Here is a 24,141-nt window from a genome sequence, read left to right on the forward strand (position 1 = left end):
TATTGAAACAACAACTCTTTTTTCTGCTAGAGTTCACATAATGGGGAAGAATCAATGAGACTGGAGAGGTAGGAAAAAAAGACCGATACCGCTACATCTAATTTAATAAAGTGAGAGGACAGAGTGAGGAGATTTTTAAAACAATGTTGCAGAGCACTGAGTGATGTACTGTGGAGAAGATTTATAGTTTGATCTAAGGTTAAACAGAGATGTGAATAAGCCAGATTTTGGCATCATCAGGAAAATAAATGGTTGGTTACCTTAACTGTAAGTCCCATCAACTTTACCATCAGATCAAGTCCTTACTTCTCCTGAACATGATCCTTCCTATAATCCTGAACCAGAATTTCTGATATGAAAGTACAGACTTTGATTCTTTTTTTCCCCCCTTCACAACACAAACCAGCAGCACTTGGTAACTGAGTGCAATGTAAAAAAGACAGCGAGAGAAAGGAATTAGACCCCTCATCATTGCAGAAATGTAACTACCTATTTGCCACATGCACATACTCTTCGGATTTCCATACTGCTTCTCACTGCTTTACACTGGGCATAAATTAGTTCAAAAATCCATACCATCCTCATTGTGAAAAGGAGAGAGGAAACAGAGCTCTGCTTTGAGTAGCTGCCACTTGCAAACAGAAAGGCAAAAAGAGTAACTCTACATGCACGTTATTGCTGGCTGGGAGATGCCTTGAGTGGTGAAACTGTTACTAACACACACTTACAGATCTCTACAGACCAGTCCCTGCGTGTAACGTCTGATTTCTGCTTCCGTCTGAATCTATTGCCCTTGCTCTGGCCAGTCCTAATCACCTTTCTGTCATACCTATCCCCCATGCCCTAGACACATTCGTTCTCTCCTATCATCAAAATTTTGCTTTTTTTGGTTCTCCATGACAAAGGAAGAATTAGCAGTCTGACTTCACTGCAGAGGGCTAAAGGGCAGCATTAGATATCGAAGAGAAGCTGAGGAAGGCAGCAGCGAGAGTGCACGCGTGGCAGCTGAAGCAAGAGGGACAAAAGCAAAAGGCAGGGTTAGGAACCGAGGCACCAGAGACCATAGCTAAGGGACACTGCTTTGGAACAGGGTCCATGCAAGGACAAAGACAGGAACTGGTGAAAAACCAGCAACAAGGGCAAGAGGAACAGGCTGGGAGAGGAAGTGGCACGCACAAGGGTTTATAACCACAAGAATACATTTCATCGAGAACTTTGAAGCCTGGATCCCCAAATCTTCGTATTTCTGTGTTTCTAGCAGTTAGTTCTGAACCCCACAGATAAAGGCTGAGGTGTCTTTCTTGGGTATTTATGTGGTAGCAGACCTATAAAAAAGCTAACAGCCCACTATTGCTCCTGTTTACTCAGGTAGCTTAAATAGGAGGATCTCTGCTCTAGATCTAAGGATACCGCTTTGCTAGGGATCTAGCTGAAAGCCACTGTGATATTCTGTGTGTTAGAACATACTTGGGTTTTCACCTTTTAGGCATAGATATGGAAATACACCTAGGAAAAAAAAGTGTCAAATTAGGACTCGGCCATTTTTATTTAAAACCACTTCTCTGATGAAAAATGATGCCTAAGAATTGAATGATCCTTAGCTGAAAATCTAATTTCTGTTTGGATATGCCACTACGTAGCATTGTATATCAGGTGCCAATTATACCCAGCATCTTCTAAATTCTCCTTAGCCAAAGGACTGAATTTCACGTCATTCCCAGAGCACCACAGAACAGCGTCATCTCTGTTCCTCCACATCAGTGATAAAAACCATAGGCCTCATGAGAAACAGAGTATGCTCAGGCGCTCTGACTACGGGAGCAAATGGAAGAGTAAAGCATGCGTCACTTATTATTAATTTGTCTTGCATATGCCCAGTTTGTGATACCTGGATTCTGACATGTCCTTGACAAGCAATCCTGACTGCAAGTTAACCCAATGAGAGACATCTTGCAGACACAAAAAGGACTTAAAAAGGCTAATGGCACCGACAGATGAGTTCTGGTGCATCTTGTTTGGCAAGTTTTAAGATATCCCTGCTTCACAGAGGACAAAATGTGACATTAGCCACATCACTGCAAAATCTGGAGTCTTACTTTAGATCTCCAATGAAGGTGGCTTTAAGCAAAGGTGCCCCTCTGTGCAGGGTAGCTTGAAGCAGAGGCATACGTCCTTCTGTCAGTTGTTGGGCGGAAAATCATCCCTAGGAATCACAAACCAGGCACTTAAAATTAGTAGACCTTTTTTACCATGACCTACATTTAGCTCCCCGTGTCCTGGTTCCAGTGTGGATAACAATACCACCTTCTATTGCAGGGTTGTCGTAAAGAAGAATTCATTATCATCTGTAGATAAGTCAGTTATTAGAGGGGAAAGCATCACAGAAAAGGCTGTAGGAAACAAGTCTTAACATATCAATTCAAGATACACTATAATGCGTCTAGATCACCACATTTGGAAAGAGGAATGCTAGTAAATGATGTACAAATGATACACAGGCATTGTGTATCCTCCTAATGAATGAGGAAAGGAAAAAACATCACGTATGAATATATAAATTAAAAATACACCATAATGCACTTGCGTAAGGAAATGGTATGGGACACCTCTCTTCTGGCACTGCCTAATTCTTTATGACATAAACTACATGTATTTTTAATGTGGGTTTTTTTAGGTAACGTCCTTAGCAAAGGACAGTTTAGACGAGTAACACGTTTCTGTAATTCAATTCTAGGAAGCAACAAAGACTGAGAGGTTTATACAGCTAACAAAAGCGTACTCCGTAACCAAAAGACATAACTGCAAAAGACTCCAGCTTCCATTATCACCATGTTATAACTAGGTCAGACTAAATAAAGCAGTTGATTTAGATTTTAAAGGATTGTTATGAATTTAATATGAATGAAGGCTAGATAAGGTTGCCAACTGAGAGAAGGGTCGCTGAGAAACCAAAAAGTAAATTTTTTTATTTTTCATATGACAAAGTTGAGCAGTAAGCCAGCATAAAGATTTTTGCAATAAAGGTGTCTAAAGGACCCGAGTGTGAAGAAAATGCACTTAGAATCTAATGAGATCAGGCAAGCTGAAAAAAATAATTAAGATAAGCTGGTTTAGATAAAGTAAGAATATTCATAAGCTTTTCCAAATAGCTGTCATCTGGAAAAAAAAAGGGGGGTAGGTTGGAAGGAGAACAAATAAATATATTCGTTAATAAGCAGGAAGATAATACAGCGCCTACATCCTTAGCAAACCAAATCAATATTTTTGCTGTCAGGCACTCTTGGCCTGGAAGGACGAGGGGTTTGTTGATGCTTTTAATCTACAATAGGGATGGTTTTAAATGCCTTTAGTTTCATAAAAGCTGTCAGCACTATTTTATTTTTCACAATCGACCTGGGCAGAAGTGGCATCATGACAAACAGGAAAAAAAAAATCTTCTTGATTCCAATGTACAAAGCATTAAAAAGCACATCAGGTCACCTGAAAAATCAATCCCTAAAGTAGCGTGTAAACATGAATAAAGATTGGCAAAAGCTTCCTCCACTGTAAGCATGTTGTGGTTTAACCCCATCCAGCAACTATGCCCCACACAGCTGCTTGTTCACTCCCCCCGCGGTGGGATGGGGGAGAGAACCGGAAGAGTAAAAGAGAAAACTTGTGGGTTGAGATAAAGACAGTTTAAGAGGTAAAGCAAAAGCTGCGCACGCAAGCAAAGCAAACCAAGGAATTCATTCACTCCTTCCCATCGGCAGGCAGGTGTTCAGTCATCTCCAGGAAAGCAGGGCTCCATCACGCGTAACCGTTACTTGGGAAGACAAACGCCATCACTCCGAACGTCCCCCCCTTCCTTCTTCTTCCCCCAGCTTTATATGCTGAGCATGGCGTCATATGGTCTGGAATATCCCTTTGGTCAGTTGGGGTCAGCTGTCCCGGCTGTGTCCCCTCCCAGCTTCTTGTGCACCCCCAGCCTCCTCGCTGGTGGGGTGGGGTGAGAAGCAGAAGAGGCCTTGGCTCTGTGTAAGCGCTGCTCAGCAGTAATGAAAACATCCCTGGGTTATCAACTCTGTTTTCAGCACAACTCCACAACGCAGCCCCATACAAGCCACTATGAAGAAAATTAAGTCTATCCCAGCCAACACCAGCACAGAGTTGTTTTAAAACAAGAGTCTGATGACATTTAAACCATGAAAAAGCCATGCAAGCCTGGGAACAAAACTGAAAATAACGTAGAGGCTTAACTCAAAATCTCCATATCTGGTTATTTCTTGAAGATAAAACCCCACAGAGCAAGCAGGGTTGTGGCAATAGGACTGCACCTTTAAACAATCTGGCTTTGCAATGGCAGCGCATTCCCAGAACTCCAATTTTATCCCCTGCTTCGGTTTGGATTTTGAATGATCCAAAATTGCCGTAATTCATTCAAGAGACTCCAGAGATACAAACATGTCAAGGAAAAAAGGAGAAAACATAAAAGGCGCAAGAAACGCACTTAGAGTTGGCACACCGAGGCTGTATTCCTGCGATACCAGAACTGTGGCCACACTGGCAGTTTCAGGGATTCCCGTGCCGCATCCTCCCTGCCCAAAACCACCCTGTCCTGCAGCGTGGCACCCTTTCCATCACCCTCTCACGAAAACGCATGGGTATTTCTGTAAGCCGGAGCAATAAACCGCTCTGTGAATAAACCTGGAATAAAAACAGAGAGCTATCTCTCAGATTGGGAGATTTGATTCACAGAGCAGATACACCGAAGTTTGTTTAGTTGCAACGCTTGGAGATGGAGACTTTGATACAGAGCTTGGCTGGGAGGATGTGAAGGGAAACACCTCGATGGGAAGGGGAGAGCACTTTCAGTGTTACCAGGTGACTGAAATAACGCCATCGCCACAGAGGAACTGGCTACCCTCCGCCTGCAGCATTTAATCAGCTTTCATGCTTGCTTTCACTGCATTTCATCCCCCCCCAGCCTCATCCCGGCACCCCTGGACCGAGCCCGGAGGCTCAGCCCTGGCCCCGCAGCGGCCTTCTGCCTCTCCCCGCCCCCGCGCAGGCGGCTGCCGCAGGGGTGTTTCTGCAGCACAGGCCCGCCGGCCCCGGCCCTAGCCCCCAGGCCGAGGCGGGAGGCAGGCCGGCAGGCAGCCGGGCCTTGCCTCAGGGGACGCGGGCCACCGCACCTCGCCTCGCCTCAGACAAAGCCGCCGTGGTGCGGTGCGGCGCGGCGGCCAGGCCCGCCGCCGGCGCGTCCCGCACCTCCGGGCACCTGCGGCCCGGCCTCCCCGCCGCCGAGGGCCCCCTCCCTGCCTCCGCGCGGGCTCCTCCGCCCCTGCCCCGCCCGCCGGGCTTCTCCCCCCCGCCCCGGCCCGTAGGCGGGGCGGGCTCCGGGCGGCGCCTCCCGCAGCGGGGCCGAGGCGGCTCTTTCCGTCGGTCGCCGCCGCCGCCGCAGCATGAGCGGGCCGGGGCTGCTGGGGCCCGGTGGCGGCGCGGGGCTGCCGCCGCTGCCCAAGAGCCTGAGCGGGCTGCTGAACTCCTCCTCCTCCGGCGGCGGCGGCCAGGGCGGGCGCTGGCGGGACCTGGAGCGGCTCTACGCGCAGAAGTCCCGCATCCAGGACGAGCTGAGCGGCGGCGGCCGGGGCTCGCCGCGGCCGCCCAAGCCTCCCAACCTGGACGCGGCGCTGGCCCTGCTCCGCAAGGAGATGGTGAGCGAGGCGGGGCGGGCCGGGCCGGGCTTCAGCGGGGGTGGCAGACGTGGCGGGCGGCGGCGGCGGGGGGCGCTGCCGCCGCCGCCGCCCAACGGCCTCCCCGGGGCCGGAAGGGCGCCCCGTTCCCGGCGGCGGCGGGGCGGGCGGCCCGGGCCGGTGCGGGCCCGGGCCCGGGCCGGTGCAGCCCCGCGTAACCCGGCCCGGCTGCTGCGGGATGCAGGCACCGTGAACCGCGCCGGTAACAGCATCGGGGGAGAGGCGGGACCCCCGACTCCGCCGGCCTGCGTCTGTGATGGTGGGGCGCCTCCGACTGCGCATTGAGAGCCGCTTAGCGAGCGCCTCGTTCAGTGGCATCCATTTGAACCCGACACCCATTTTAAAAGGCAGTCGTTAAGAAAAAAGAAGTATCAGCACTGATTCATTCAGTTCAAGTGCAGTGCAATTAAATACGGTTTTCTGCTGGACTTTGTTTTGATTCTGTAGCACGGCGTTATTAGTGAAATTCCTCCGGGCGACCTGGCGCACCTTTTGATTAAACACTAATTTGGGTGTTGGTGCTTGGCTGGTGCCAGCTGCAGTTGTAATGACTAATAACCACCAAAGCATTGTGCACTTAGTGTGCTGAAACACATAAAATATGATATTGCTGAAAATCTACCTGTTTTAAGGCCGTTTTTCTCATGGTAAAAAGGTGTTCGAGCGCAAGAAACTCTGTTGAAAGACCCTTCTGTGGGTTTAGAAAGAAAATGTAGTGTGCTGAAACCTTAGTCTGCCACCAGTGTTTCAACAAGTAGCTCAAATACAGTTCGAGATATTCGTAAAACTGTGTGTTAGAATTGCCAGCTTGCACTGAAGCACAGGAAGCACAAGTGGCTGTCGACCGCAGGAGCTTTTTCTACAGGACTCTAAGGGGAAACAAGGATAGTCATCTTAGTCCTTTCCAAAAAAGCAAAGATAACTTGTTATAAAAGTCTAATCTATTTTTCCTAATGGAAAATCAAATGAGATGCTTGTTAAAGTCATTTGACAACTAGACTTCCCTTTTGATACTCTGTTACCCTTGATGATAATTTGATAAAACACTTCTGAAGAGAAAAATACTTTAACTCTGAACACATCAAAGACTTTCAAGCAACAGTCTCCTCCGTTCCAGGTGTACTTTTTTGTGGGCTGTACAAATTAGAGAGACTCCCGCGTACGAATAGGCTGCCTTTCATCAAGTAGGTAATAGCACTTTAATATTTATATTGAACACTCTTTCTTCCAGCAGTCAAAGATAGCATTTCTATTGAGTAACGAGCTTGCTTTAAATTTTCAGTAGTGAATGGGGAAGAAATGCGTAGCAGCATCTTTTCCTGCATGATCAAGCAAGGTACTATGTATATAAGTTTTTGAAGATGAGAAAGTGATGGATTTAGATGCTTCGGCAGGGGAGGTATGAAAGGAGAGGTCACTTCAGAACTGTGATCTTGAGGAAAAGAGTCAATTGCATGGGACTGTGCATTATAGGTTGTCTTGCAGGTGCTATGATAAAACTCTAGAGTCAAACCAAGATTGGCTGGGCTTTAAAACTTTGTGCTAGCAGGCTTGGACATTTCTTCAGGCATTTGCTACCTCGGGGATCATACTTGAAAGTTGGGAAGAGCTAGAGGCTGCATTTTTCTCGATAGACTTATTACTCTTGTTGGATTGTTTGACACTAGTGGCAGCTACAGAAAAATAAGATGCTAAACGTAACTATTTGGTATTAAGGCCTGCTAAGGTAATTCTGCTGAGCAATTTCTATCTTGGAGATTGCGCTTGGCATAGAACTGATCTTCACAGAAAGCGCTGAAGTGCTTTACAGAGCTGAAACAGGAGAGCTGCTGGTGAAAATGCTCCCACTTTCCTCAGGAGACAAAGAACCGGTCGTCTGTCTCCAGGTGGAGTTTTCTGGCTCAAATCAATCCTAATAGCTCTTCAAACAGCTCTTCACTGCAGTCTTGTCCTTCAAACATTTAGCTCTGATGCAAGTCTGCCTGGTGGGTCTCATGTTTGCATGTCATAGCATTCAGTCCAGCTTCACAGCATCCCTTCTTACCTGAGGCGAGCAGTTTGTTTAGGTGGGGCAAGCCAAACTTCATCGACTGCCACTTCCAAAGGTTGATGTTCAGACTTTATTCTTGGGCAGATGAACAGTCGTTAGCTTAACAAGACTGAAGAAATTGCTTCAGCGGGGTTAAATGGCGATGTCTGGATATGGTACAAATACCTCTCTCTTATTTTCCCTCCTGCAGTCTTGTTTGTTTGGTTGGTTTTTGTTTTACAAATCTTTGCAAAAGGAGATTTGCACAAGTGCTGGTTTCCTCTTACAGAATAGAGAGCAATGAAGAATAGCATATGCTTCCTGCGGAGTGCACGCTTAAACAACACAGGGAGAGAAAGTTGTCATGTTCATTACAGAGGAAAATGGAGATGGTAAGAAAAGCAGCATAGATCCGAGGTGGTGGAAAGGTTTGTCTGTAACCTCCTGGCAGCTAGCGCAGCGTTCCACATCTTGTTCCATGTCTTGTTCTAAAGTCCTCATGCTCGGTCTGTATGGGACATCGTGTCTTGGCTTCATGACCTCACCAAGTAATTTGTGTTGGTCCTGAAGGTGCTGTATCCTATTTTTCTGAGTTGGAGCGGCACTGTGGTGTGTGATACTTTTTTTTTTTTCTTCTCTTCCTCCCATCTTTAGAAAAAAGATCTGGTAGGATAGTTCAGCAATGCCAAAGGAAGATCTTCATGCTAGCCTCTTGTGGTTTTCTCGTGTGCTGAGTGTATCTGTCCTTAGAATTTAGACATGTAAGGAGAGATTTTTGAGGTAAGAGTTTTTATTCTGGGTAAAATGTAGCCTGACATTCAGGCTGCAGTAAAGGCTACTAATATTTTTTTTTTCTCTGAACATGAGTTCTAGCAAAAACTTTTATTTGATGAAACTGAGGCTCATTGGGAACAGCCTGTCAGCTTAACACTTATTTGAAAATTTAGGCAGAAATGTCTGCTTCTTGAAAATGTTAAATTGGGTAGTGCTTTTAATTTACTGCAAGACAAAAGCTAGCATTAATTTGATCTGACTGGGATAGGCGACAATATCAAATGAACTCTCCATTTTGTTGCCAGGGAGGGATACTGCTTTGAATTAAATGAGTAGCTTTATTTTGCTTTGTGGTGCAACGTACTGGTTTTGTACCTGACATAAATCATAGAATCGTAGAATGGTTTGGGTTGGAAGCGACCTTAAAGATCATCTAGTTCCAACCTCCCTGCCATGGACAGGGACACCTTCCACTAGACCAGGTTGCTCAAAGCCCCATCCAACCTGGCCTTGGACACTTCCTGGGATGGGGCATCCACAACATCTCTGGGCAACCTGTTCCAGTGCCTCACCACCCTCTTAGAGAAGAATAAAGATGCAGGCTACAAGGTAACCTTTTTTTAATGTTGCTCCAAATCTTTAGTTAGCTGTGGAAATAATATTTTAGAAGTTTGGGGACCAAAATATTAGGCGCTTAATTATAAATCAAGCCTGTGCTTTAGTAGCACGTGAAAATGTTCTGAAGATTTGCAGGCTACAATGTACATCTTTATCTCACTTCTGCTTTAGTTTTGCAGCCTTCAAGTAGCATGCTGTATTGTGCTAGACATACCTAGCTGTGTCAAATGCCTGTAAGTTGATACAGAAAAGAAAATTGTAGTAGAAGATACTTAGCCGGGAAGTGGAAAACCAGCCAGAGCTCACTTGCAACTTTTAATCCAGGCTGTTTTGAACAAAAACAGAGAGCCTACGATACTATGTCAGAAGGATGTGTGAAAGACACACAGTGTTACGGGAAAAATATGTCTCTTGCATAATAAGGAATATAGAGTTTATGGATTTATCTGTAATGCTTCAGATAGGAGTGAACTGCTTATTGGAAGTTAAGCAGGCCATTGGAATACGACAAAATCTTGAAGAACACTTTGCTCATGTTCTGCTGTATCGCATCACGTTGTTCCTTGTTCTTTTTTCCAGTTTATCCCATGGGGAGTCTGTCACCTTAGAAAATGAATTATACTTCCATATTTTATAACTGTTCAAGGTAGAAAGAAGCTTGATCCTCTTGTTTGGCAACGAAAGATATATAGCATTATACTGCCAGTAAAATCACAATTGTAATACTGTTTGTGTGTGTGTGTGTGTTTGTTTGAATTCTATCCCTCTCAGGTTGGCCTTCGGCAGCTAGATATGTCATTACTGTGTCAGCTGTACTCCCTGTATGAATCGATTCAAGAATATAAAGGTGCCTGCCAAGCTGACTCTAACGCAGACTGCACGTACGCTCTGGAAAATGGTTTTTTTGATGAAGAGGAGGAATACTTTTAGAAGCCAGAAGATTCACCTCCAGGCTGACCGAGGTTCTTTTGTCCTTCTCTTCCTGTAACACACCTCAGCAAGAACGACTGGAATCTGTACGGATCTCCCTTCTGGAGGAGGAACACCCAGCTACCCCGAGTTGTGTTAAATTCACTTATTTTAACAGCCTGTCAGTACAAGTTACTCATGCAAATACCACTTGAGGAAAGTGCTGTACTCTAACTTTTGAAGAGTCCTCAAACATGCTTGACAAGAGTTTTCAATTTAATTTGCAAGGTGGGTGTTTTCAACTTACAAACATTGGTAGCTTATAACTGGAATTTTAATCATAGAAGACAGCAGCGACTTCCTGAGTTGTAATAACTTCGTAAGGGGGGAGGGAAGCCTCCGCTGTGGTGTAAATAGCTATAGGTGATTTTTTTTTGTCAACGGTATTGATAAATGCATTTTGAACAGGCATCTGGATGCACGCACATCCTCAGCTCTACTAAGCTAGTTCTGCTCTTATCAGCTGCATCCAGTTTTGTACTGGGTGGATTGTTTACACAGTTTAAATTTTTTTTTCTCCTTAAGCTAATTTTGACTTTTCCTTATTCCTAGCTTACAAGCTGTACATGTGATAGTGAATGTTATCAGCAGGGTTTTTTCTGTTGATCTAATTCACTTTCTTGGTACTGCCACTTGGCATTAACTTTTATACTATGGTCTGGATTTCTTGCATCAACATAGCTCTTTGACCTGCTAAACTCTGTTCTGAAATGGTTTGCTTAGCTTTTACTGTACTGCATAGTAAAAGCACAGATTCAAACATAGTCTGTCTGCCACTATGTGGCTTGGAATAACATGAACTCTTGTGCAAGTGTTCTCGATCATATGAAGAATAAGGAAACCTCTCATATGACAAAATGGGACAAATTGCAATATTTTATACTGGGTGAACTTTGTTTCTGTAAGGTAGACTACAGCTCTTTTTAAAAATGCAAAATAAGTATTTTGAGCACATACTTTGCATATGTTAAAACTTTTTATACTAACTTGTTCTTTGAAGTGTAACTTATTTTTGGTTTCAGAACTTACTAAAGCACTTGGTTAAGTTTTTATTATTTCATAGTGTGTACACATAATGCTTAATCAGCTTGAAAAATGAGAGTTGCCAACTATCTGAGTCTTCACCCTTCTGTATTTTAAGTAAAATCAGCTCCCGAAGCGATTTTCATTTTTTAACTTTAATTCTAAAGATTGCTGCAAAGCACAGTGCCTGAATCTTGACACAAGCTAATAATTAAGGGCTTAAATCTCAAAGGGTTTTTGCATGGTTCATGTCTGGCATGCATACAGTTTACAGAAAGAATTGGAGATCACATTCTGGGGTAGCTCCTCTCTTAGTTTTCAGCAAAGGCTAGGATGTTGTAGTGATAAAAGCCAAGAGACTTCCACGGTGGAGTTTTTGTGCATTCCCTCTAAAACCGGCTTATTTTAGTGGAATTTAAAGGCTACAAGAGTAAAGACTGTGCTGTAATTGTGTATGTGTCTAAATTCTTAATCTAGTCTGTGGCAATGGTTGGATTTTTTTTTAATGTTAATTCTGGTCTAATTACTTCACTCACCCAAACCTAAAATGAATGATAAGGCAAACACAGATCATCCAAATGGCTACATCTATATTTAAAAAGTTGTGTGTGTGTGTATATATGTATGACTATATATACATGCATATATACATACAACTCTATGCTTTGACTTAAGAATGTATCAGCTTTGAATATAATTTGCTGTGCTTTTGGTATTTAGATGAGGCTTTTTCTAGTCTGTTGAAGTACTGCTATTTTCTTGCTCTTTCCCAAAAAATAAAAAGCATGATGTTTAGCATAACTTTTTAATGTTGTGTGTAATTTTAATTTACCATTTCAGAATCCAAACCCTCCCCCCTTCCCAACCTCCCCCTAAAACACCTAGGTCTGTTCATCACCCCTGGATTGAAGAAGTAATTTCTAAATTACAGTGGAAAAGGTTCTACCTACCTATATTTGGAATGGAAATTTCCTACTTCTCTGTCTTAATTGGATTTTACTTATTTTTGAATTCAACAGAGAAAATCCTGTCTCTACTAGAATTAAATATTCTGTTTTACAAATCCTTACACGGTGCCATTCATTAATAGTCCCACTGGTGAGAATGGACTTGAGCAAAAATCACAGTACTTTCTCTTATATAAATGAAACTTAAAAAGCAAAATTTACGTTTCTAATTTTAATGCAGTATGCTTGGGAGTCGGAGAACGTGGAATGTTTGGCTGGTATTCACTGTACCAAGAGAAGCATAAAAGTCTCAAGGCGTCAGTGCACATCATCTGCACTGGATGGATTATTAGGACTTGCTAAGTTTTCAGCACCTTGTCCCTTTTAATAACGCCTTCTTGCATGGGAGAGAAGTTATAGTCTATATTCCTGAGGCAAATTCAAACGCTGTGAAGGCTGGCTAGCTAGACGAAGGTTTTAAAAACACTAAATTTGTTATTAAGTCAATAAGCAGTTGTTCCAGCGGCATATTTCTGTGCCTGGTGTTTCAGTTGTGAGCTGTATCTCTTCACCACATTATACCAGCATGAAGTAGGGAAATTGCTTTGCAAGAGAAGTGCTTGGTGGGAAAGTATAGCTTAAATACTGAGTAATTGTTACATGCAGCTTCAAGTCAGATTTTGGTTGTGTGTGAGACAGAGCAAGCTGTGTTACTACAAAAGCTTGCTACCCTTGGTCCAAACCACATACCAATAATCCCTTTCCCATTTTTACTCCGTAACTCCAATTTGAATTACACATAACCTTTTAAGGAAACCTTTTAAGGGTATAACGAAATAAACTCTTGAAAACTTCCCTACCCAGCGAATACGGCACGACTCTTTCAGTCCCACAGCGCAGCCAGTTCAGGCAGTACTGAGCAGGTGCAGGAAAAGACAGGTTTTCAAGGAAACAAGGACAGTCAGGCTCCTACTGCTCGGAGATGGAAAACAGCGGTTCAGAAGGCAAGCTACCGTGGGTAACTCTTTGCTGACCTTTCTCCAAAGGGTCTACAAATGTCGTAAAGCGGCTAGCAATAAGCAATTGTTAGGTCTGTGCTAGCTATATTTGCAGATTTTTTTTTTTTTAACAACATACCACCATCATTTTATTACTATGACAACTGCAGAGTCATACAGTCATAATTACATTACAGTCTAGTCCCCTGGAGATGCTCTTAGTCTACAAAAAGAGAAGTCTGGAAGAAGTGCTCCGTTCTGGAGAAAGCGGGTGCCATAAAAAACGGGTGGCTGATGCCCTGGCAGCTATAACAGATGAGCAGTGAGGTTCAGTTTCAGCTCCTGGGGAATTCGCTGTCTGCCCTATTGATTTTAGTGGGGATGGACTTTGAAGCAGGGATCGTTTTCCTGAAACCAGAACTGCTGCTCAGTCTCTTTTATTTCCAAGACTACGGAAGAGCTGCATAGTATCTATACTAAGATACAAGAGGTATTCAAATACACACTACAAATGTCTTCAAAGGTACTACTTTGTAATGCAGTGAAACACAGTAGGCGATCATTTGAGTAGCTTGTAAAAAAGATCAGTGTTGCTTCAAAGAAAGAGTTTTCCAGTAAAGGTGGGGCAAACTTACACTCTGTTCATGGGTAGCTTGGACTCAGATGCTCTCCAAAGTTGAGTTTTTAATACAAAATTTAGTGTAGTCGTGTGAAACTGGAAGAGTAGGAGAAGGATTATGCGAAAATTATTATAAAATTTGTAATTAATTTAGTTCCTAATCATAGGTAACCAAATGAATTTGCGTGACCTTCTAAAATAAGTTAATTTTTTTAAAATTATGTTTACATTTTCTTGTAAATAATACAATTTGCAAAACTTTAAATGCAATGAAGAGAGTAGCAAAGCCCCCAGAATCTTTATAAAAAAGTTCATCCACTTAATACCTATTTACAAACCTAGGTTTTGCCTCATATTTACTCTAGTTCCTAAGGAAACAAAGCTTATGCAATGACTCTGTCCATGCATTTTCTGTCAGTCTGTTTGCTATAAACCACATCTGATAGGATACAACTTGGAAAGTTGCTCTGTTTTTACAAACCTTGTAAAAATTAGCAGCTGAAGAAGGAGAGAGACTTACTGCTGCTTCCACGGACAGGATCATGGGTATAACTCACCTTTTGATTTCTGTTTGGCCACCCACCAGCCAGAAAGCAAAAGCCGGGTGGTCACCTGGCTGCCAGCAGCTCTGCAGCAGCTGGGGCACGTGCCGAATCTTCCACGGTGCTGGGTGCCAGTGGGTGGTGTGGGAAGGAGGTGAGAGTCTTCAGCACGTCTTTTAGCGAGCGTGGATGAAAACTGGGGATACAGCAAGGGGCCCAGGAGAGACCCCAGGTGGTGCCTTCAGGACTAAATGGGATGTCGGAAGGGGTGAGTGTTGTGGTGAGGGATGTCACGGAGTTTTTGGAGGATGGAGCTTCACGCAGTTTGGAAGGAGATGCTGTGAGGTCCTGGGATACAAGTTGTTTAAGATCCCGTGTTTCATTAGTTCTGCTCTTTACAGCTTGGGAGATTTTTCACCTCCTTTTTCAACCTGTTTTAGAGTCTGGGTATACACTACTTGTCATGTATTTTTAACGTTACAGTCATCTGTTGCAGGTATGCAGTTTTGCTTAACTGGAAAGAACGTGTTTTATTTGCCTTGCTGCTTAGCTAAAGCCATTCATTTTGCTTGAGGAATTACATTGCTCTGAGGGCAAGGGGAACTAATTCCCCCACTCTGTCGTTCAGCTGACTGCTGGGGAGGAATGTGAAATGGGAGGATTAATCGGGTACATGCCAAAAGGAACCCTATCAACATGTCTTTTCCTCTCCAATGTGCAGCTTTGTGTCCTTCAGCCACTTCGAAAGAATTTACTCCTGTTTTCGTGATGCCTGCCTGTAGACATTATATTATCACAGTAGTTTGAGATTTGTATTACTTTTCATATACTACGTGCATTTTCTCAGAAAACAACTCCTCAGATGTACATTCTTCCATCCGTTGTTCTCTTTGGTTTATTTGAAGGTGCTAAATTTAACTCTAGACAATGCTGTATGACCTAAGGAGATAATTAATTTGTTTTCTTAGCAAACTAGTTAAAAGCTCTGTCTTATTTGCAAAGTCATCTTATATTGATTTTAACATTTTCTGGGAATTCCAAAGCTCCCTAACCTAAGTGCTCAAGCTTCCTAACTGGCTGTTCTATGATCCTGGCAATCCGAACTATGCAATTAGCTTTGCAAACATCCAAGGTCTGCTGCAAGGACTAGTTTCTGCCATGGCTTAAAGAACCTGGGGGATCTGTGCGTAGCGGTCTGCGCATGGTGACAAACTCCCCAGCGGAGGCTGTCTGGAAGAGCAGAGGTGGCCCCACAGAACCCAGATGTGCTCCAGGGCAGATGTGATGGACTAAACCATAGGTGAGGCTCGATGTGTGCTGGACTGGCGCCTGCAGCTTGCAGGGCAATTACACCTTGTAAGGAAGCAGTAGGATTAGCAAGGAGTTCTCCCTTCAGATGACCAGCAGTGAGTTTGGCCATTTGTTTTTAAATGACAGAGGAACTTTGGAGGGGATGAATGTTCACTGCAGAAGTCCGTCTCCCTTACTTTTTTTGCTCCCTTTCATCCTTTCTATTCAGGAAAATTCATTAGATGAATGTGGAAACAACAGTCCTGAGTAATGAAGCCCACATCTGATTTCAGAGGAATGTGCTTTTAGCAGTAGAATTTACATTTTTCAGATAAGGGTGGTATGCAATTTAAAGAGACAAACCCATTTGCTATTGAAATACACAGGCTTGTGACGATTTCAACTCTTAACTGAACTTTTGCCATGTTTTTAAATGCATTCATGCTAAGACATTGTTAAGATAATGTCTTTAAGAGAACGTAATCTTTGAGAATTCCTCAATTTAAAAGGAGAGGAGAAATCCTATGCAAATCATAGATTATTAGAATTTTAAAAAATGTGACCAAAGCAGAATTGTTAGTGCATAGAGAGTTCAATCCTGTGTCAAGCAACTGCCTTAAATTCATATTAGCAGAAGCAGTTCAATCCTCCTTGCAGTGCCAACTACTCTTTTTCAGAAATCACAACCATTTCTTCCATGGATCAGAAACGTCCCTATGATTATCTGGCTAGACACATGAGTAAGAGTTTTAAAGCTCGTTTTGGCTCAGGATACCAGGCACTGTCACAAACAATAAAGTTGCCTGTCTGAGCCCTACCAGCTCTTGCTTAAACTCTTCTGACTCGTCAAAAACCAGAACCTTTTACATCATTTACAAAAAGGCAACATAATACGGTCGTTACTTATAAAAGCACCTGGACGACAGGGACAGTACATTTCGTTATTTTTCCTCTCAACTCAACCCTTTATAGCATCTTTGGTTTAACTGAATCTGGAATTTAACAGAAATCTGTAGCACTAATTATTTGTATTGAAAGCCCTCCTGGCCTACAATTTTGTTAGGGTTGCTTAAGATATTGGAAAGCTCAAACAGGGCATGCAGAGACGAATTAACAAGGAGTGATGCAAAGTTTTGAACAGGTAAAGTACAAGCTTAAACAGGACTACATTTCTAACTTGTTCCATTACTATTAAATAATATCATAGGCTGTCCATATCATGGAATGAAATTATTTTGTATATGCTACATTACACAAAAGATAAACTACTGAAATATTAAAATAGTTGTTTGGTATAGCGGAAGGCCATTTTATCAGAATTAGCTGAAAGAAAAATAATACATCAAAATCAGGGTGAAAATTAATTTCTCATAGCACTAGAATATCGAAGTCCTGTTACCATTTGGTTTTCATCCTGTCTGAATACAGCATGTCTATATTGTAAGAGTCTCAATATTCCTTTTTTCTTCTGTTTAATATTGTACAAATCATACAGAATCTTGGCTTGTACCTTTGAATTACCCTCGCTCTTTCTGACTGATACTTAGTCATGTTGCTTGAATTGGAGAAGCATTTCCTTAAATACATTGCATCATACAATATAACCTGTAGAGAGAAATGCAATATATAGCACCCATTCACTACATAATTTATATCTCTCTTTGTGTGCATTTTTAGAAGACGACAGACATTTATGAACAAAGCTCTAGGATATTTTGGGGACTTCCATTGCGCTTGCAGAAAGGATTAAAATTTAATGATAAATGAGAGAGGTAGAAATTTGCGGTAATCTCTGTGGGGAAGAAGGAATTCTGTTTTATGCATTTCTTTTATCCTGTGTCATGTCCTTTTCTGTAAGATTTGCTTGAGGTCTGAGTTTTCATATGTAAATAGATTTGTCTTGTCTCCAGTGCTTTATGTGGTTACACAATAGGACTTTTTTCCCCTGTGCCACTTATCACTAGCCAGTCATTCAAAAAGTCCTTTCTATTTCTGTTGCAAATGTAGGACTGTTCTAGGCTTTCAATGTTACTTCTCATAGAGAATAAAACTCTTTTCTATGCCTTCAGATGCAGGTGTGTATGGACAGAATACGTCAATCAGTATTAGAGAAGCCAAGCATATCTCACTATTACTGCAGACGTTAATTTGTAAGAACATCTGCTTAAAAGTGTGCCGATTATGGAAATTTACACTACAATTTCTTTTGCAAATTAGAAGGGAGTTTGTACAGATGCATTTTTTCTCCAGGAACAGAAATCTCAATTCACCATGCCCGTTCTCTCATTCCATTCTGAATTAAATGCTTTAGTTTGTAGGCAGTGATCATATTTTTGTTTCAACTTAACTGTGTGTAACCCGATATGTAAGTCCTTACAAGAAGCCTGTAGTAGGTTTGAAGAGGTACAGGCTGCCGTATTTACTTAAAAGTCCTAAATGCTTTGCAGTCCTACAGACAAGGAATCTGACTGATGGATTTTCACGTTGCTGGCTTAGCAAGGCTGTTGCAGGGGGTAGCAGAGAATTTGAAGCGCGCAACCTGGAGAATAAAAATAGAAGACACAAACTTACTGAAAGATCAAGCCACCATCTTCACAATGGATTCCTCAAGTAAAATCTTTCCACAAAATCATATTGCTTGAATAAATAGTCATAGTTGAAAAGCTGAAAAGCAACTGGGCATCAAACTGCCACTGCACGCAGTAAAAGCTGACAGGCCCCCTAATTTAGGAAAGGCAGCTTAGCTTTGGTCTCTCAGAGCCAGGACCTCTGGCTGCCAGCGAGAACATCTGTCAAGAGCGCCCGTCCAGCCTCACGGCTGGAGGAAGGACCAGATGACCTCCAAGCTCACTTCTAGCCCCATCCCATTCTGTGAAAACAAAACTTCCCATCGGCGGAGGCAGAGGCATCTGCCAGCTCAGGACAAAGAGCTGAGCCTTCAGGAGCAGCTGCTGCGGCGAGTTTAGAGGAGCCAGCACTTTTTGGTATAATGGCATGAAATTACAGACGGCATCTTCCACCCTGCCATTATAGCGAGGAAGGATCCGCATGTGAGGGCTTCCTGTTTTGCTGTTCTCTACCAGGAGATATAGTAGAGGATTAAAAACACCTCTCCGAACTTTCTATCAAAGTGCTCCTGCAGCTGAATGAGATTAGCATCACCATGCTGGCATTTTTTTAAATGAAAGCAGATGAGTAACAATGAGGGAAGGGAGACATGATCTGTACATGTTTCTGATGCTGTTTTATCAGGGACATGACTTTTTTTTTTTCAAACTGATACAATCTGTCCTGTTGCACAATAATCAAACTATTGTGAGGATAAGGTGCCTTTCTCCCAGGTGGCCTTTTCTTTCAGTGTAGGACCTTTATATGGTCAGAAGCTACACAATTTCATACATATATAAGGCAGAAAATGCATAGGCTGAAAGAATAGGATTGACCTTCCCTCTCTCTCCATCTACACACACACACACGCATCATTTAGATAAATTACAGAATTCAATTGAGCAGGAAAGTTTTTAGGGTAAAATCCACTTAAAATGAAAGAAGTGTAAAATCAAGTTTGAAAAGATGCAAGTTTTAATACAAACTAAGTCTTGTCATGTGGTTATGTAAAGAAATGTGTATCTACCATTATGTTCATTCACAGCAAAGTTAATTTGCTTTTCCAAAGGAAAGGTTTTGAATAATCTGTCCAACCTTGCTGAAAAAAATTCTTCACTAATCGGCACTGTCTTATTTTCATTTCACTCTCTCCCAGGACGGAGTGAGTAAGAGCTGGATTAGGTTTTCCTTGCTGTGCAACCCACCTGCCATTTCCACACTACGAAGTAGGAAAAATGTCCTCATCGGGAAAGAGAGATTCCTGTTGTCGAAAAAATTGATAAGGGGTATGCTCAAAGTGATACATTCACTTTTGCTCCCTATCCTGCAAAGTCCAAGCCATTTTCCTGGTGCTGGTATGTGGCACTTTATTATGCAGTGGATGCTCTCGATGGAGAATGTTTTCCTCCTAGTTGTTATTACACTTTTGTTGGCTTTTGATTTCTGGTGATCAAAAGAACGCTGTAGTCCTACTGAGAGAGAGATACTATCTCTGCTGTAGCCAAGACATGATACATCAGTGGCTTTGAAGGTTAGAACCAAAGCTTTATACTGGAAGTGAACCGAGAGACCAAAGAAGGGATCAAAGTTTAGGAGTGATGCATGTATGACAGCATCGGATGGGCTACAGCATGTGTGGCAGGGAATCACTATAAAGGTAACACCCACGGATGCTTACAGAGTGACTTAGTTCTGAGAAGAGAATGCAAGGTGAGTAGAAGCGCTTCTGTGTTGTTGAGATTTTTTCTTCTGGTTTAAATTTGTGCAATGTTACTGGACTCGTTTACTGAAAAGATACCAATGGTTTGTACTATTTTAAAAAATAATAATTTTTACACAAGACCTACCTGCGTTTTCTACCTCAAAGCCTCCAACTGTCAAATAAGATACCTTAACTTTCCTTTCAGATAGCTGAAAGTAAGATCAGTTAATGTGCCGGCTCCCTCCATGTTTTTTAACTAATTTCAGATTTATTTTGGCACACAGCAGCTGCAGTAACTTAAAATTCACAATAAGGGAGTCATGATTTGCTGTATATACCCCTATATGTATGCCAGCAAGGGTCAGAATTAAAGCTTCCCTTAATATAATAAAGACGACTTCTTTAAACATGTCACCTTCAATATTCACATTCTCTGGCTCCTGGCATGTCTGTTTCAATACCTGACATTCATGGTGGTGACTGAGTCCCAACAACCTGCAGCTGAGAGGACTTAATGCTTTTCATCTTTTTAGGCAGACTTGAACAAATTAATCCTCCCCCTAAATCCTGTGATGGAGGAGGTCCAATTATTTTATGGAGCCACATATATGACTTGCTCAAGGTCGCAGAAGTAGTTGGTCTTACAGCCACGATTAGGATTCAGGTCTCAATTCAGGTCCCCACTCCTCTGCTCCGATAGCTATGGCAGGCACTTCTGTGCAGCTTATGGACAACAGTTCTTTTTCACAAAAATGTACTCAGCATTACAGTTAAAGATCATAAAAAATTATGGGGGTTGTCTGGATTTATTTCTGCAGCAGCCAGCACATGTACAAACTGTGTGAGTTTATACTCTTATGCTACTGTGTAAAGGAATTTAAACCACATTTTTACTCAGAAAAAAAAAACCCCAAACCAAATAATATCTATTATCCCAATGAATAGCAATTAAAACATCACTGGCAGTATTTCCTAGCTGCTTTGCAGACCTCCCATTTATTTATACAGGGCTCAAAAGAGCTTTACAAATTTAGGACAGCAGATCATGTTTAGGACAAAGATTTTACAAAGCTCCTCATGTTCAGATCTTCTTTCTAGCTACCTCAGTAATATAGTAAGCATTATTGGAAAGACTAAGAAGGTCAGAACAGCATTATAAGAGGCAAGAGAGAAAACGGGAATCTTGTTATATACACCTTCCTGCAAATTCTAACTGCAGCAACCTGGGTTTCAAATTAATTCAGCAACAAAATTCCTATTGATTTTTAGCAGTGGAGGAATGCATCCACTATGTCTTTTGCCACATGGATTTTCTCTCAGCTCAGTGAGGCTACTCAGAATAATCCCAGCTTGCAGGACTGTTTGGGTCTTAAACAAAGAGATGCCGTGCTAAAATAATTTGCATTTTATAGCTTTCACAGTGCATGTATTGAATTGACCTTGATACCAAGTCACCAAAACAAGTATTTTGTGACCTGTTTTTCATCGCTAACTTCACTCTAGGTGAGTGAAGTTTCATCACTTCACTTTTCTCCAAACTGAAAATGAATGTTAATTTTAAAAGCTTGAATTTGTGATTTTACAAAACAAAAGTTAATCAAAGAATATGTACTTACAGTGCTTTTATGTTCCTTCCAGTTTTGGAAACAACAGTGCTTTACTTTTCAACTCCAGATGGCACTGTGGTGCTTAACACTACCCAACTGGGGGAGAGCAGATGGATTGCAAAAGCATGCAAGCTCCTGAAAAACAATGGCTTTCTTGTTTTATGAGAAATCAGCTGCTAATAGTTTTCCAGTGCAGATGTCCTATTTTACTTTCATTTCGGTGAAGACTGGGCTGACAAACGGCAGTTTATATGCCTGAGATATGACTTGTCGTGAAAGAAAGGACTCACTTGTCTGTACTTGCACGAGGTCACGAGCAAAACCTAATGCAACATTCATATTGCAGAATGAAGGGAGAAGGTCTGCTGTCGCACAGCTCTTCCTATTCACAGTGATTAATTCTATCTCTGTACAATTGGTAATTCTGCTCATAAAAGTGTATTTTCAAGGATGGAGTGCAAACCACTGAAGTAACGAGGTTATCGGTAACTTTTCTAGGGAAACCCATAGACTTTACTGTCTGGAAGACATCCTTTGCCATTTCATGTTATCACTTAGACTATTACAAAAACATCTACAATAAGTAATATTCTTCCTTCATGTTCATCCTTTGAAAATTTAGGAGTAGGACGTTCATATATTTGCTTAATCATAGACATCTATACTGCATCTTTTCTTACGTATTAATTTTTCTTGAGTTTCTATCCCCTTAGTTTTTATAGTCTTCCCAACTCTTAATTTTGTAGAAGTCTGCCTGACACCTACGTTCTTTTAACTCTTCCTAGCTTATACTCTAATTCTCCAATTTTGTATAGAGTAATTTCTAAATATTTGTTACCTGACCTATGGACCCAGTTAAAGTTCCCAGCTCCCACTGCACAATCACTAAACCATCGCTCTGAGTAACATCACTGGCTTTTCTGTGCATTTCATCTGCCAGAATTCTTGAATTTGCTCCATAGCCCACAAATTTCCCATAGGCCACGATAACCCTTTTGACTCCAAGCAAAACTCAGAGTTTACATGGGTTCATATGCAGGTTGTTATATTTTTAACCCAAGTCAATCCTTTTCCATAAGTTAAGGAAGCAACTGAAGATACATAGAAAGGGGCAGGCTATTTGTCATACATCTTCCAGCACAGATGACTATTTCATTACAAAGAGTTTATGAAGACGACCTCAAAAGACAAAAAGGAATAAAAGTGAGAGAGAGATGACTTTTTTAAACAGGCAGGACCTTAAAATAGGCTAGGTTCTCTCAAGCACCATATAGAATTCTTTTCCAAAGGCATCAAAAATGCACACACACCTGCCCACACACACAGAAGGCATCCTCAAGTTCCCCCTAGATTTATGAAATATTAGTGTATTTGTCATGTTAGTTCTGGTAAATGAGTAGCCACAAAACCACATGAGGCAGAATGTCCTACATTACTAGACAATAATGATGCCTCTGAAGACTGAAAACTTGTACAACACCTGCTTTCGTTCCACAGCTCTGTAGCTCTTAATTTTCTTCTCCATCCTCAAAGTTGCATGAAGACAGTGGTGGCTCCTGATAGCACTACAGAGTGCATAACTGATATGTTATTGGCATATGTGACACAATAGATAAGCATTTCTTCCTTCAGAATGTGTTCATGTTCATTCTAGGTCTTCTGAATAAAACTCAGAAAATGTCCTGAAATAAATTTTTTTTTAATTCAAAATAAACTTTAATTTAAGAAAACTGTCCCCAAACAAAATTTATATACATTGTATTTACAATTTTGCTGCTGACTAGGTAATATTTACATTACATGTAATGTAAAATCTTCCCCTTGCATGAGTCACACTCAGCCTTTAGACTGAAACCAGTGCCAGAGCAGACAAGGGAGAAATTTCTGAAGAAAAAAAATCTTCTGTGTGTGACCATGACACATAAGATGAATTAAAAAAAAAAAAATCTAACCTAAGAGGAACAAACCCAAGCACTGTTGTTACATCATTAGAAAAACAAAATTCGCGGTAGAAAGAATGTACGTTTCCTGACGAGGGACATACAGAGTGGTGAGAAACTTTATCAGCTGCAACACTAAGGTTGTACTGAGATGAACAGAAAGCTGGGTAAAAGCCAGATGACAGCTACAATAACAAACAGGGTTTGGCTCAGCAGGCACCAGCATTTTCCTAGCGCATATTCTTCTGTCATCCTCTCTGCTGCAGCACAACTTCTTTCCCTCCTAAACTCAAGGAAGAAGGTGAAGGAGGAAAATGAAAGCAAGCCAGATCAGCATCCCTGAAGCTTTTCTGAAAGATCTACTGCTCTTTCCCTTCGCACCCTCTCAACCCTGCAGGCTCTGTTGCAACGCTGTGTGTTGGTGTTGTGGGAGGAAGATGAGCACTACTCAAAGCACCTTTGGCAACATACTGTTTTTAAAAAAGCTTTTGGGGGTGGAGTATCTCCCCAAATCTAATTACATAAAGCAAAGCATGTTCTAGGTACTGGGTTGCCAAAGCTGCTGCTGAGCCAGTGAGCAACTGCACACCTACACTCAATTGTCTGGCCACTGATTCACATCAGTAGCAAGGTGGATCCCACATACACCTTCACAGTTATGGGCTTGCTGGGGCAGTTGCAGGGTTCATGTTCTTAAAAGAGGTCTCATGTTCTTAAAAGAGGTTGCGATTTGGGGAGATA

At 42.0% G+C, this 24,141-nt stretch overlaps 1 protein-coding gene across 1 annotated transcript; it reads left to right on the forward strand.

Annotated features, from left to right (window-relative positions):
- Positions 1 to 5,390: 5,390 nt before the first annotated feature.
- On the forward strand, positions 5,391 to 11,436 carry FAM89A (family with sequence similarity 89 member A). The gene is made up of 2 exons (XM_075146399.1): positions 5,391 to 5,696; positions 9,928 to 11,436. The coding sequence occupies exons 1-2, from the start codon at positions 5,445 to 5,447 to the stop codon at positions 10,084 to 10,086; spliced, it is 411 nt and encodes a 136-aa protein (XP_075002500.1). The 5' UTR covers positions 5,391 to 5,444; the 3' UTR covers positions 10,087 to 11,436.
- Positions 11,437 to 24,141: the final 12,705 nt, after the last annotated feature.

Source organism: Calonectris borealis, chromosome 3, assembly GCF_964195595.1.
Source record: "Calonectris borealis chromosome 3, bCalBor7.hap1.2, whole genome shotgun sequence".
In the NCBI taxonomy this organism is placed as follows: Eukaryota; Metazoa; Chordata; class Aves; order Procellariiformes; family Procellariidae; genus Calonectris; species Calonectris borealis.